The 14,744-nt window shown below is 44.6% G+C and overlaps 1 protein-coding gene across 2 annotated transcripts in view; it reads right to left on the bottom strand.

Annotated features, from left to right (window-relative positions):
- LOC141085633 (protein kinase C gamma type-like) overlaps positions 1–14,744 on the bottom strand; it is a 779,251-nt gene that overhangs the window by 162,064 nt on the left and 602,443 nt on the right. For both annotated transcript variants that reach the window (XM_073571170.1, XM_073571169.1), the window contains exon 6: positions 4,142–4,298. In XM_073571170.1, coding sequence (XP_073427271.1) covers positions 4,142–4,298 — 157 coding nt within the window. The remainder of the gene's footprint in view (positions 1–4,141; positions 4,299–14,744) is intronic.

Below are 14,744 nucleotides of genomic sequence, written 5' to 3'. Positions count from 1 at the left end.
TAGGGGCCTGTTCACACAGCAGGGGCAGGTATAGGTTTAGGCAGGAAGACGTGGAGTATATTGGAACAGGTTAGAGATGGAGCTGCAAGGATGCAGATGCACAGATGGAGCTGCAAGGGTGCATATGCACAGATGGAGCTGCAAGGGTGCAGATGCACAGACGGAGCTGCAAGGGTGCAGATGCACAGACGGAGCGGCAAGGGTGCAGATGCACAGACAGAGCGGCAAGGGTGCAGATTCACAGACAGAGCGGCAAGGGTGCAAATGCACAGACAGAGCGGCAAGGGTGCAGATGCACAGACAGAGCGGCAAGGGTGCAGATGCACAGACAGAGCGGCAAGGGTGCAGATGCACAGACAGAGCTGCAAGGGTGCAGATGCACAGACAGAGCTGCAAGGGTGCAGATGCACAGACAAGGAGGACACAAGGAAAGACACAGCAGGGAAGGAAGCCACAGACAAGGAGAAAGGGAGACTAAGGTAGGACAGAGTACAGACAAGGTACTGGTACCAAGACTCAAGGGCCAGGATATTCAGCCTCCTGGCAGGCAGACAAGGTATAAAGCAAGACAAGAAGTATCCCTCCAGAGAAGGAGGAAATACACAGGACAGGGCCTGGCTTCCTCAGCAGCAAGATACTAACTGAGATTAGACACTGCACAGGCAATGTTTCAGTGGGTGTGGCAGAACTAAATAGTCAAGGGCTCTAGGTGATTGGTCAGGGACAGATTAGACAGGTGCACCCTGACTGCATAAGAACCAGAGAGTTCTGGCGCCGCCCCCCTATACACACATAGCCGGGAAACATACAGGAGAGCAGAGGCACAGAACACAGGACTGGCAACAGACAGAATTCACAGCATGGTTTGAAGCAGAAAGTAAGTTGGTGTGTGTGGGGGATGGGAGGCCATGCAGTGATGCCAGCAGGGTTGTTACAATAAGTATTCAGATGCTTTGCTCAGTATTGAGTGGAAGCACCCTTTTGAGCTAGTACAGCCATGAGTCTTCTTGGGAATGATGCAACATGTTTTTCACGCCTGGATTTGGGGATCCTCTGCCATTCTTCCTTGCAGATCCCCTCCAGTTCCATCAGGTTGGATGGTGAATATTGGTGGACAGCCATTTTCAGGTCTCCCCAGAGATTCTCAATTGGGGTTAGGTCTGGGCTCTGGCTGGGCCAGTCAAGAATGGTCACAGAGCTGTTCTAAAGCCACTCTTTTGTTATTTTAGCTGTGTACTTAGGGTCATTGTCTTGTTGGACGGTGAACCTTCGGCCAAGTCTGAGCTCCAGAGCACTCTGGAAGAGGTTTTAATCCAGGATCTCTCTGTACTTGGCTGCATTCATGTTTCCTTCAATTGCAACCAGTTGTCCTGTTCCTGCAGATGAAAAACACCCCCTTAGCATGATGTTGCTACCACCATGTTTCACTGTTGGGATTGTATTGGGCAGGTGATGAGCAGTGCCCGGTTTTCTACACACATACCGCTTAGAATTATCAACAAAAAGCTCTATCTTCATCTCATCAGACCAGAGAATCTTATTTCATATAGTTTGGGAATCCTTCACGTGATTTTTAGCAAACTCTATGCGGGTTTTCATATGTCTTGCACTGAGGAGAGACTTCCATTGGGCCACTCTGCCATAAAGGCCCGATTGGTGGAGGGCTGCAGTTATAGTTGACTTTGTGAACTTTCTCCCATCTCCCTACTATATCTGTGGAGCTTAGCACAGTGATCTTGGGGTTGTTCTTTATCTCTCTCCCCAAGGCTCTTCTCCCACGATTGCTCAGATTGGATGGATGGCCAGGTCTAGGAAGACTAAGGATTATGAAGGCCACTGTGCTCTTAGGAACCTTGAGGACTGCAGAAATTCTTTTGTAACCTTGGCCAGATGTGTGCCTTGCCATAATTCTGTCTCTGAGCTCCTTTGCCAGTTCCATTGACCTCATACTTCTCATTTGGTCTGACATACACTGTGAGCTGTGAGGTCTTATATAAACAGGTGTTTGCCTTTACAAATCAAGTCCTATCAGTTTACGTAAACACAGCTGGATTCCAATGAAGGAGTAGGACTATCTCAAGGAGGATCACAAGGAAATGGACAGCATGTGACTTAAATATGAGTGTCTGAGCAAAGGGTCTGAATACTTATGGCCATGTGATCTTTCATTTTTTATTTTTAATAAATTTGCAAAAATGTATACATTTCTGTTTTTTCAGTCAATATGGGGTGCAGCGTATACATTAATGAGATAAAAAATGAACTTTTTTGAAATTATCAAATGGCTGCAATGAAACAATGAGTGAAAAATTTAAAGGGGTCTGAATACTTTCCATACCCACTGTATTTTAAGTGGAGTTACATTAGATATATGGTTGTCTGCCTTCCCTATTTGGAGGCATACTGGATGTCATGCGGTAGTATAGTATATGCATAGTAGCATTCAATATGCATAGCTGTGTCTAAAGCCACTTAGACACATTCTATAATGTAGGCCAACCATCTGATGTTTATGAAGGCTTCCTGAGATTCATCAAGTAATTTGAGTGAAAACACAGAGAGTTAGGGCCCATTTACACTGGTCGATGATGGCCAATAAACCGCCACTATATGATTGCCGATCAGAGGTTGTTTAAAACTAGTTTAGAAAGGCTGACCACCCTTAGGCCCCTTTCACCCATCAGTGTAATTATCCCACGGTGCTGAGGTCACAGGAGTTCACGCCTGCAGCGAACACAGACTCAGTGACGTCACCGGTGGTTACTGATCCTGTGCGCGCTGCTACCCATTCATTCCCCAGTAGTTAACAGCCCCAGCGGTCAGATTAGCACCGCTCCGGTTGTAAACTGATTATCCCCAGATATGGATTGCACCGTGGGACTGACTGTACGCTGGACAGGTATGGTATATTGTTGGTTTATTTTTTTTACAGGAGATTGAGGGCTTTGAGATGGGATTAGCAGTGTAATAAAGATGGAAAAAATGTGTGTTGTATTATTTCATTAAAAGACTTTATTCTTACGGTGTGTGTGTGTGTTTATTTAATCCTTTACTTACTATAGGATTACTATAGTTACTATAGGATTAGTAATGGATAGGTGTCTTATTGACACCTCTCCATTACTAAGCCAGGCTTAATGTCACCTTACAATACAAAGGTGACATTAACCCCTTATTACCCCACTTGCCACCGCTACAGGGCAAGTGGGAAGAACCTGACAAAGCTCCAGAATAGGCGCACCTAATAGATGCACCTTTTCTGGGCAGCTGTGCGCTGCTGTTTTTAGGCTGGGGGGGCCATATTCATGGCCCCTCACCAGCCTGGGAATAGCAGCCCGCACCTGTTAGTTTCGCTGGGTTGGTTAAAAAAATAAGGGGGACCTCACGTTGTTTTTTTTTTTCATTAATTCTTTCCTGCTCACGCTGTTGTCGACAGAGCAGGGGAGAATGACAGCCGTGTTCAGCACCACATGCAGGGGAACAACGTTTACTGTAGCGTTACTTCCTCTGCGGCCATCCATGTGTTTCTGATGCAGCACACATGTGCCACACATCGTACACCCACAGACACACGGATATCTCCGGTACCGTTTTTTCCGGTAACGGAAACATCAGGACGTGTGAAACCGTCCTTAATGTGGGCACAGAACAATAAGTAATAGGCTGACTTATTCTCGACAGCACATGCGCTGTTTACATAGGATGTGCTGCCGAAAATGATGATTTACCCTGTATGATTTCCAATAAATGAATGTTCTCATTCCCAATAATTGTGCAATGTAAATGAACCCATAGGCCCGGGATCACACATTCAAAAAATTCTGATGAGTCTCGCATCTTAATACCCGACACTGCCGCCAGCACTCAGGAGCGTAGAAATACATGCAGCTGAACGCTCCGCTCCTGAGTGCTGACGGCAGTGCCGGGTATTAAGATGCGAGACGCATCCGAGTTTCTCGCATGTGTGATCCCGGCCTAAGGCTATTTCCACGTAAGAGGGAGTTGGATTAAATAGCAGTCACACGAACAGACAAGCTAAATTGTAGAGGCACCTTAATGCTTTAAAAAACTTGCTAATACCCGTCAGCTACAAATATGCATTCTGCACACAACAGTATTTGTAAAGAATATGTTTTCGTACAAAATAAAGGCTTCATTCCACAATGGGTTAAGAGTGGATTTGACAGTCCTGGTTTTCTGTTTGGTCATGTTCTTTGGGTCAGGTATGAGCTTCAGCTTCACATAAGGATCTGACAAGCCATTGGGATCCATTGGAATAAGATTTCGAGCTTCTCCAACTGAAGAAACAAAATAACATTAAATTGAAATATATTACTATTAGAAAACTCCATGAATTACCAGAAATACCAATAAAATATGTTGATGCATTAATTGGTCACTGCATTTCTAGACAACTCAATCTTTTGATATACAATGTGCTAAATAGGCAATTTGAAAATCGCTTTACTAAAATGGAAGTTGTCACCAGTATCTTCATGTATGAACCAATACCGCCACCTTTCTTAGCTCCTCTGCTGTTTTCCAGAAAGTTGTACATTATGTCCCAACCCCCCAAAAAAACCTTTTGAAGTGCTCCAGCAAGTTCCTGTATCTTACCCCAACAGAACAAACTGTTAAAGATTTGGGGCTAAAGTCACTGTATGTGACTGCAAATTTGTGAATCCTGACATTGTGCAGTGTGCATGCTGTTAGGATTCTCATCATATGTTTACATCATATGCCGTGTCCCCAGATTTTCCTATATGGGCTACGGCGCTGAGCCGCATATTTCCCTGCATATGACAGCTGATTTAATCAGCTATCAAGTGCTTTAACAGCCTTGGGTGGATCAGATCTCCACCCGCGACTGTTAGCCAGTTAAATCCCACAGTCAATTACTGACAGCAGGATTTAAAACGTGCCAGCTGGCGCACATCAGGGGCCCATGTCACGTTATTTGTGGGCACCGAAGGGTTATCATGACAGCCCGGGGTCTGCAGAAGACCCCTCTGCTTGTTATTATGATGCTCTTGTGTACTCCAGCTCATCTTCTAAGGTAAAAAAGAGAGAAAAATAGTGAAAAGTGAAACAAAAATTTCAAAAACATGAAAAAAAAAGTTCAAATCACCCACTTTTTGCTCCCTTGGAAATAAAACAATTAAAAAGAAAATAAACATATTTGGTATTGTTGCTAACTAAATAATCTGATCTGTAAAAGGTGTAATGGAAAAAAAATTGAAACATTAGAATTACGTTTTTTTGTCTGCCTAAACATTGCAATAAGAGACAATCGGAACATCGTATCTACTCAAAAATGGTATTAATAAAAATGTCAGCTCAGGGTAGAAAAAATAAGCCATCACCCAGCCCCAGATCCCAAAAAATCAAAATGCTGCCGGTCTCGGAAAAAGGCAACATAAGCAAAAACTTTTTTCATACAAAATTTTGAATTTTTTTCACCACTTGAATCGAAAATAAACTATACACTTTTGGTAGCTGTGTACTCATACTGACCTGGAGAATTATATTGGCAGGTTAATTTCATCATATGGTGAACATGGTAAATAAAAAAAAAATAATAATAATTGTGGAAATGCACTTTTCTTTTGCAGTTTCTCCATACTTGGAATTTTTTTTCCCATTTTCCAGTGCACAATATGGTAAAATCAATGTGGTGCCATTAAAAGTACAACTCTTTCCATAAAAAACAAGCCCTAACAGGCCACATATGATGGAAATATAAAAAAAGTTCACGCTCTTGGGAGAAGGGGAGGAAAAAATGAAAACAAAAAAATGGAAAGTTGGGTGAAATGGTTGATGCTGGCAAAATGCTGATGAAGATGAACCTCTCACTCAGAAAGAATAGATGGAATGGTATGTAGCGTAAGAACTGAGAGCGTTCCCTAAAAGAAGTTGTATCTGGTTAGGAGCGAGTTTGACTTCTGTGATTTAACAGACTCACTTTAATTGTCCCTTTATTGCGTTTTGTCATTGACTTTTCATGTGGGAGATTTCTTTAAGAACAGGAAACCTCTGTAGTTTGGACATTTTTGAAATTTTACTCAACATAACAATAAGAAATGAAATGTCTAATTGTATAGTGTTTGTTTTTATTCTATTCCAGTCCTATTTATACCCAACAAGAGGGATTATTGGAAAATGTTTTAAGATGTGTGATACAATGGATGTGTGCTCTCAAATGCACATGAGATTAACCTTTCAAATGATTATTCTCATGGAAGCAATCAAACAGATTTGGTGAAAAAAAGATTTCATGATTTCTACAAATCCCTTCCTACTGACACTAATAAGCAACTTACTACAGTAAAAAGGTTCTCTGGGACTAAATAAAGCTCATGTACTCTGAAAGACATAGTTAAAGCTTTTTCTGGGGCAAATAATTGTGTGCAGACCTGGGTGCATGAATGATAAAAAGTAAGAAAAGGCTTAAGTCGCTTTTCATTAAACATTACAAAAAAATGATAATTTCAAAAAAGATAAATCCGTCTAGTGCACATATAGGCTGTTCAATAGCAAAGTTATATGTTATATGTTAATGTCCATTCTTCCAAGATTCAGCAGTAGAAAACAGCTGTCTTTTTGTTACACTGTTCACTTCACTGTCTCACCGATGTACTGAAAACCAATAATTAAGAGTTAAAACCACAAAGTGACTGAAGGTGCAATTCCACTGGGCCAAAAAGTGGCTGCCAACCAGCAAAATGCAAGGAGTTGGAGTGAGCTCAATATATCTGATTTCTCACAGGCAGCAGGATTCCTGTTGTTACAAGAAAGATGGCAGCAGTTGTTGTTTATAGCAGAGGGGGTTCACAGTGAATTCATTTGACCTTATCACATGCAACATTATTCTGCACCCCAGAACCCACTTAGGCTACTTTCACACATCAGGTTTTCGGCGTCAGGCGCGATCCGGCGTCGTGCCGGAATGCCGGATCCGGCAAATGTTTTGTAAAACCTGATGTGCCGGATCCGGTTTTCTGCCGGATCCGTCTTGTTCTTGACAGACAAAACCGGATCCGTCTCATCCGGTTCATCCGTTTTTCTATCCGTTTTTCGACAGATTACGCCGGATCCGGTTTTTAAAATTGACCCTCAAGGCAGAGTACACTGGCAGGATGACAGAGTGTGAAAGATTTGTGCCCTAACCAAACTTGTGTACCTTCTGGACCAACAGTATATACCTTTGCCAACCAAAGTTGGCTATCTTGTCATGGTCTACTATTTTTAGCTTTAGGCCACAGGTGTGTACCTGGTTGTGTTTTATGCAAAGTATTTCACCTTTTAACAAAAGTTGTGTACATTGTTAGGAAATCACCAACAATAAACACAACTTTTTAGGTGAAATACTTTGCTTCAAACACAACCAGGAACACAACTGTGGCAAAAAGCTAAAATTTACCCACAGTTATATACCTGGTTTTGAATACCTTTTTACCTTTGAAATACACTGTATTTAACCTTTTTTTTAAACATAGTTCGCCGCAGAAAGAAATGACAGACAACCATTGTGAAACGATAATTTAACTTTTATTTACATTTTTTTTTTTTTGTAAAATGTTTTTAAAGTGCAAAAAACTTTTTTAATAAAGGTTTTAAACCCAATGGGCATTTTTATTAAAAAACACACATTACAAATCTGTGTAGTGTGGGGTGGAAATACTGCTGGAGGGGCTGCGGGACACTTCGACACTGGGTGTGTGGAGAGAGGACTGGGATCGTGGTGGGGAAGGAACAGTTAGAGGTGAAGGTGTGGAAAAAGCTACAGAATGGGTGGACATGTGGGAGGCAGAAGAGGTGGTGGGCGGTGGAGTGGAGGGTTGGGCAGGGACTGTAGGAGCAGATGATGTTGATGGAAAGTTGTATGGGGAAGGAGTTTGGTACGGGGAAGGAGTTTGGTATGGGGAAGGAGTTTGGTATGGGGAAGGAGTTTGGTACGGGGCAGGTTGCTGGAAGTGGGGAGATGTCTGGTACTGGGGAGGTTGCTGGTACTGGTGAGGTTGCTGGTATGTAATAGGAGGGGGAGGATGGAAAGTGGCTGGAGGGGGTGCAGATGTAATAGGAGGGGGAGGATGGAAAGTGGCTGGAGGGGGTGCAGATGTAATAGGAGGGGGAGGATGGAAAGTGGCTGGAGGGGGTGCAGGTGGAGGAACTACAGTGGTGGGAGGTGGAGGTTGGGAGGTAACCTGCTGTAGAGCACCGTGGCACGAATGCATTACATGCATCTGCTGGGTAGGAGATAGTGTTGCCATGCGCTCCACAACAGACCTGAAAAAGGTGTGGTTTGGCGAAGATCTTGTTTCTGAATGCATGGTTTGCAGAAGTGTCTTCACCTCCAGAATGCTGGAGTTGATCTGCTGAAAGCCTGCGGAGATTTGCTCTGACAAGACTTTTAGACAGTTCTGGAAAGATGCATTCAGATGCAAGAACTCTTGCACATAACTCTTTTCCTGACCCCTCTGCCGCTGCCGCCCAGTACCCGCAGGTGTACTAGAGGTGGCAGGGGCAGAAGGGTGGGGTAAAGGGAAAGCGATCTCCTCACCAGCAGCTTCATGTAATGTAGGCGGCCACGATGCTCCTGTGCTGGTGGATGGGACAGATGGGTCGAATGTGTGGGAAGGCTGGGAAGGTGCAGATGTACCGGGGCGGTCGAAGTGTCCCTCGGTGCCGGTCTCCTCAGGGATCGCCTCAGAAGGGTCCAATCGTGCAGGCTCCCAAGTGCTGCTCACCGTGCTGTGGAATAAAGAGAAAAAAAAACAATTAAAATACTGACATGGTATGGCCCTGGCTGAAAAAAAAAAGTTACATCTAACATTTTTTTTCACATGTGGTGTGTAATATTTACCTTCTGGTGAGCATTGTTTCCCGGAGGAACGACAGGGCTTGTGCGTACTTGTACTTGCTCCTGCGTCCTCCAGATCCACTCGGGGCCCGCATCTCTTTATTGAACTCCTTCTTGAAACGATCCCTCACAGACCGCCACCGATTCACAATTCTGTTCCCTGAAACGAGAAAGGAGTGGTTAGTATACAACATCAGTGTTTCACAAACTCCAGTCCTCATGGTCCCCAGGGGTCATGTTTTCAGGATTTCCATAGTAAATAGAAATCCTGAACACATGATCCGTGGGGACCACGAGGACTGGAGTTCGGGAAACACTGGTTTACATCAAGCAACCGGTACTGTATATACTTACGCTCTTTAATCTGGGCCCGAACATCGAGGTCCTCACAGCGGCCCACAAGGAGCGAACAGATTTCCTCCCAGAGTCGTCGGGTAACGATAAGGTAAGCATGGCGGCGGTCAGCCATATTCCAGAGCGGCTCCCTTTCTCTGACGAGATCGATGAGGTGGTCCACATCGAGTCCTCCATCCTCACCGTCAGAGTCGGGAGCACGCTGTGAAGGCTGTTAAAGAAAAAGACAAAAATAACATAATTAGCCTCCACAAAAGAAATGAAATAAAAAGTGCAAAAAAACAAAGCAAAAATATTTATACTTACACGCTGGTGACCGCCGCGTTGCTGTCGCCGACGACCCTGGGAGGCACTGCGAGGACCTCTTGGCCGAGCACCAGATTGGGAAGACTAGAGAAGAAAACAAAAAATGTTATGTCTTTGGATGTAGGCATTTGTTTGCTGTGTGTGGTCTGCAGAACATTGTTTTCTATGTGTTGTGTGTAGTGTGATGTTGTGTTTCTGCGTTTGATGCAAAAAACTTACCAATTGTGAGCCCACTCCAGGTGTCCACCCCTTCCTTCTTCTTCTGGGAGCTCCTCTTCATCTTGTGATTCCTGTTTTGAAATAAAAGGCAATGAATAGACATATATTACAGAGATGATGGATTTTGGAAATAAAAACTTACCGTCAAACGCTGACGATGCGAGGGAGGGCTCCCAGAAGAAGATGTGCTGTCCTGTTGATGGCCAGACTCCATGGCTGTGGGTATTGCTGCTGCTGTTGCTGCTGCCAGTGATGCCATTTCTGCTGCTGCTGCTGCATCTCTTGGGCGGCTGTTGAATAAAGAGAAACAAAGGGCCAATGAATATCTTGATATTCCATGGCCCTAGTTTGGAGGAATGGGGGATTTGATAATTACCGTCTCTCATCTGCTGCTGGACTCCCCTCCTCAGCATGTTCCATTTGCTGTTCCATTTGCTGCTCCATTTGGGGTGGTGGTGGTGCTGCAGTGGTCTCCTGCCTTCTCCTGCTGCGCTTGGTTGCTTTCTTGGGTGGCATGTTGGGTGTGGCTGTGGGTCCCACTGTCTTGCTTTTATATATGCCTTGTGGGCAGAGCTACTGAGCATGCTCAGACCAAAAAAACCGGATCCGGCCACCGGATCCGGCTTTCGCCGGATCAGGCGCATTGCGGCGCTCAAAGGCTTTCATTGTGTGAAAAAGCCGGACGCGCCGGATCCGGAGGGTCCGGCTTTTTCGCCGGAGACAAAAAACGTTACAGTAGCCGTTTTTTCCAGACGCCGGATCGCGACACATTGCCGGATCCGGCGAAAACCGGATGAAACGCATGGCCATCCGGCGCGATCCGGCGCAAATGCAAGTCAATGGGGGGGAAACAGGATCCGGCATTGCATTTCACCGGATCCGGTTTCTGTCAAAAGCGCCGGATCACGCCTGACGGCGAAAACCTGATGTGTGAAAGAGGCCTTAGAATGTGTGCACTCATATTGCACCCCCAGACCCTGCACAAAACACATGCTCTCTTATATTGCACCCCCAGACACTGCACACTACACATGCTCACTTACATATTGCACTCCCATACCCTGCACACAACACATACTTCCTTATGTTGCACACACAGACTCGACACACAACACATGCTCCCTTATATCACACCCACAGATCCTGCCCACAACATATGCTCTCTTATATTGCACCCCCAGACCCTGCACACTACACATGCTCACTTATATCACACCCCCAGACCCTGCACACTACACATGCTCCCTTATATCACACCCCCAGATCCTGCCCACAACACATGCTCCCTTATATTGCACTCCCAGACCCTGCACACAACACATACTTCCTTTTGGAAGTGCATTGAGCAGCAAGGTGGTGTGCTGGTAAAAGGGGGAAAAAAAAAAAAAAACTCTTTTAAATCTTCTTCCTGAGCGAGTGTGAACGAGCTGAGTGTGACCTGAGTGTAAGTGCGAACTGTGGTAAGTGTGTGACTTGAAATTCAGTGACTTTAGATTCAGGGCGTTTCCAAGGGAGGTCTTACTGAATTGCTGTTATATTAATACTTTTTTTTTTTTAATTTATTTTTGCTTATCTTATTGTCTGGTGCAATCCCCATTAGGATGTGCTCCACTATTGCCAATGCCATCCAGTGCACGTCTTGCCGCATGTATGAAATCCTTGAACAGCCGGTCGAGGGTGCATACTGCTGTGCAAGATGTGAGCACGTTGTGCATTTGGAAGCCCAGATACTGGATCTAAATGTGCAGCTGGCAACACTGAGATCCATAGACAATATGGAAAGGAGTCTTCTGCTCACTGAGCAGACGCTCAATGGGATAGATGAGGGGGGGATGCTAGGTTGGAGCTGCAGGACAATGAAGCAGCTAGCTGGGTGACAGTTAGAAGGCGGGGTAGAGGGAAGAGCACCAGGGAGGCTAGTCCTGATCTGGCACACCCCAATAAGTTTGCTAAGTTGGCAGATGAGGGGAGTGTTAGTGCAGGAGTAGCACTGCTGCAGCAAGGCATGTCCTCTGAAAGCCGGAGGAGTGTCTGCTCCAGTAAGGGGGGAAATAGGAGAGCAGGGCAGGCCAGACAGGTTCTGGTAGTGGGAGACTCAATTATTAGGGGAACAGATAGGGCAATCTGTCACAAAGACAGGGATCGTCGAACGGTGTGCTGCCTACCTGGCGCTCGAGTCCGACACATCGCTGATCGGGTTGACAGATTACTGGGAGGGGCTGGATGGGATCCAGCGGTCATGGTGCATATTGGCACAAATGACAAAGTTAGAGGTAGGTGGAAGGTCCTTAAAGATGATTTCAGGGAATTAGGCTGTAAGCTTAAAGCAAGGACCTCCAAGGTGGTATTTTCGGAAATACTTCCTGTACCACGTGCCACGCCAGAGAGGCAACGGGAGATTAGGGAGGTTAATAAGTGGCTCAGGAATTGGTGTAGGAAGGAGGGGTTTGGGTTCCTGCAGAACTGGGCCGACTTCTCAGTTGGCTACAGGTTCTACGCTAGGGACGGGCTGCACCTCAATGGGGAGGGTGCAGCTGTGCTGGGGGAGAAAATGGCTAGAAGGTTGGAGGAGTGTTTAACCCCTTCACCCCCAAGGGTGGTTTGCACGTTCATGACCGGGCCAATTTTTACAATTCTGACCACTGTACCTTTATGAGGTCATAACTCTCGAACGCTTCCATGGATCCCGGTGATTCTGACATTGTTTTCTCGTGACATATTGTACTTCATGTTAGTGGTAAAATTTCATTCAAATAACTTGCGTTTATTTGTGAGAAAAACGAAAATTTGGCGAAAATTCCGCAATTTTCCAACTTTGAATTTTTATGCCCTTAAATCACAGAGATACGGCACACAAAAAACTTGATAACTAACATTTCCCACATGATTACTTTACATCAGCACAATTTTGGAACCAAAATTTTTTTTTGTTAGGAAGTTATAAGGGTTAAAAGTTGACCAGCGATTTCTCATTTTTACAACACCATTTTATTTTTAGGACCACATCACATTTGAAGCCACTTTGAGGGGTCTATATGATAGAAAATACCCAAAAGTGACACCATTCTAAAAACTGCACCCCTTAAGGTGCTCAAAACCACATTCAAGAAGTTTATTAACCCTTTAGGTGCGTCACATGAAATTTTTTGAATATTTAAAAAAAAATGAACATCTAACTTTTTTTCATAAAAAAAATACTTCAGGTTCAATTTTTTTTATTTTACCAAGGGTAACAGGAGAAATTGAACTGCAAAAGTTATTGTGCAATTTGTCCTGAGTACGCAGATACCTGATATGTGGGGGGGAACGACTGTTTCGGCGCATGGCAGAGCTCAGAATGGAAGGAGCGCAGTTTGACTTTTTCAATGCAAAATTGGCTGGAATTCAGATTGGACGCCATGTCACGTTTGGAGAGTCCCTGATGTACCTAAACAGTGGAAACCCCCTACAAGTGACCCCATTTTGGAAACTAGACCCCCCAAGGAACTTATCTAGATATGTGGTGAGAACTTTGAACCCACAAGGGCTTTACAGAAGTTTATAACGTACAGCGGTACAATTAAAAAATCATATTTTTTCCACAAAAATGATCTTTTCACCCCAATTTTTATTTTCCCAAGGGTAACAGGACCCTAAAAGTTATTGTGCAATTTGTCCTGAGTACGCTGATACCCCACATGTGGGGGTAAACCACTATTTGGGCGCATGGCAGAGCTCGGAAGGGAAGCAGCGCCATTTGACGTTTTTGGCTGGAATTGAGATTGGACACCATGTCGCGTTTGGAAAACCCCTGATGTACCAAAACAGTGGAAACCCCCCACAAATGACACCATTTTGGAAAATAGACCCCCTAAGGAACTTATCTAGATGTGTGGTGAGAACTTTGAACCCCCATGGGCTTCACAGAAGTTTATAACATAAAGCCATACAATTAAAAAATCATATTTTTTTCCACAAAAATGATCTTTTCACCCTCAATTCTTATTTTCCCAAGGGTAACAGGACCCTAAAAGTTATTGTGCAATTTGTCCTGAGTACGCTGATACCCCACATGTGGGGGTAAACCACTATTTGGGCGCATGGCAGAGCTCGGAAGGGAAGCAGCGCCACTTGACGTTTTTGGCTGGAATTGAGATCGGACACCATGTCGCGTTTGGAAAACCCCTGATGTACCAAAACAGTGGAAACCCCCCACAAATGACACCATTTTGGAAAATATACCCCCTAAGGAACTTATCTAGATGTGTGGTGAGAACTTTGAACCCCCATGGGCTTCACAGAAGTTTATAACATAAAGCCATACAATTAAAAAATCATATTTTTTTCCACAAAAATGATCTTTTCACCCTCAATTCTTATTTTCCCAAGGGTAACAGGACCCTAAAAGTTATTGTGCAATTTGTCCTGAGTACGCTGATACCCCACATGTGGGGGTAAACCACTATTTGGGCGCATGGCAGAGCTCGGAAGGGAAGCAGCGCCACTTGACGTTTTTGGCTGGAATTGAGATCGGACACCATGTCGCGTTTGGAAAACCCCTGATGTACCAAAACAGTGGAAACCCCCCACAAATGACACCATTTTGGAAAATAGACCCCCTAAGGAACTTATCTAGATGTGTGGTGAGAACTTTGAACCCCCATGGGCTTCACAGAAGTTTATAACATAAAGCCATACAATTAAAAAATCATATTTTTTTCCACAAAAATGATCTTTTCACCCTCAATTCTTATTTTCCCAAGGGTAACAGGACCCTAAAAGTTATTGTGCAATTTGTCCTGAGTACGCTGATACCCCACATGTGGGGGTAAACCACTATTTGGGCGCATGGCAGAGCTCGGAAGGGAAGCAGCGCCACTTGACGTTTTTGGCTGGAATTGAGATCGGACACCATGTCGCGTTTGGAAAACCCCTGATGTACCAAAACAGTGGAAACCCCCCACAAATGACACCATTTTGGAAACTAGACCCCCTAAGGAACTTATCTAGATGTGTGGTGAGCACT

This window comes from Dendrobates tinctorius, unplaced genomic scaffold (assembly GCF_039654945.1).
Source record: "Dendrobates tinctorius isolate UK_male_01 unplaced genomic scaffold, ASM3965494v1 ptg000028l, whole genome shotgun sequence".
Taxonomy (NCBI): domain Eukaryota; kingdom Metazoa; phylum Chordata; class Amphibia; order Anura; family Dendrobatidae; genus Dendrobates; species Dendrobates tinctorius.
Note: the sequence above shows the minus strand (reverse complement) of the source record. Positions and strands in the feature narration are given on the sequence as shown.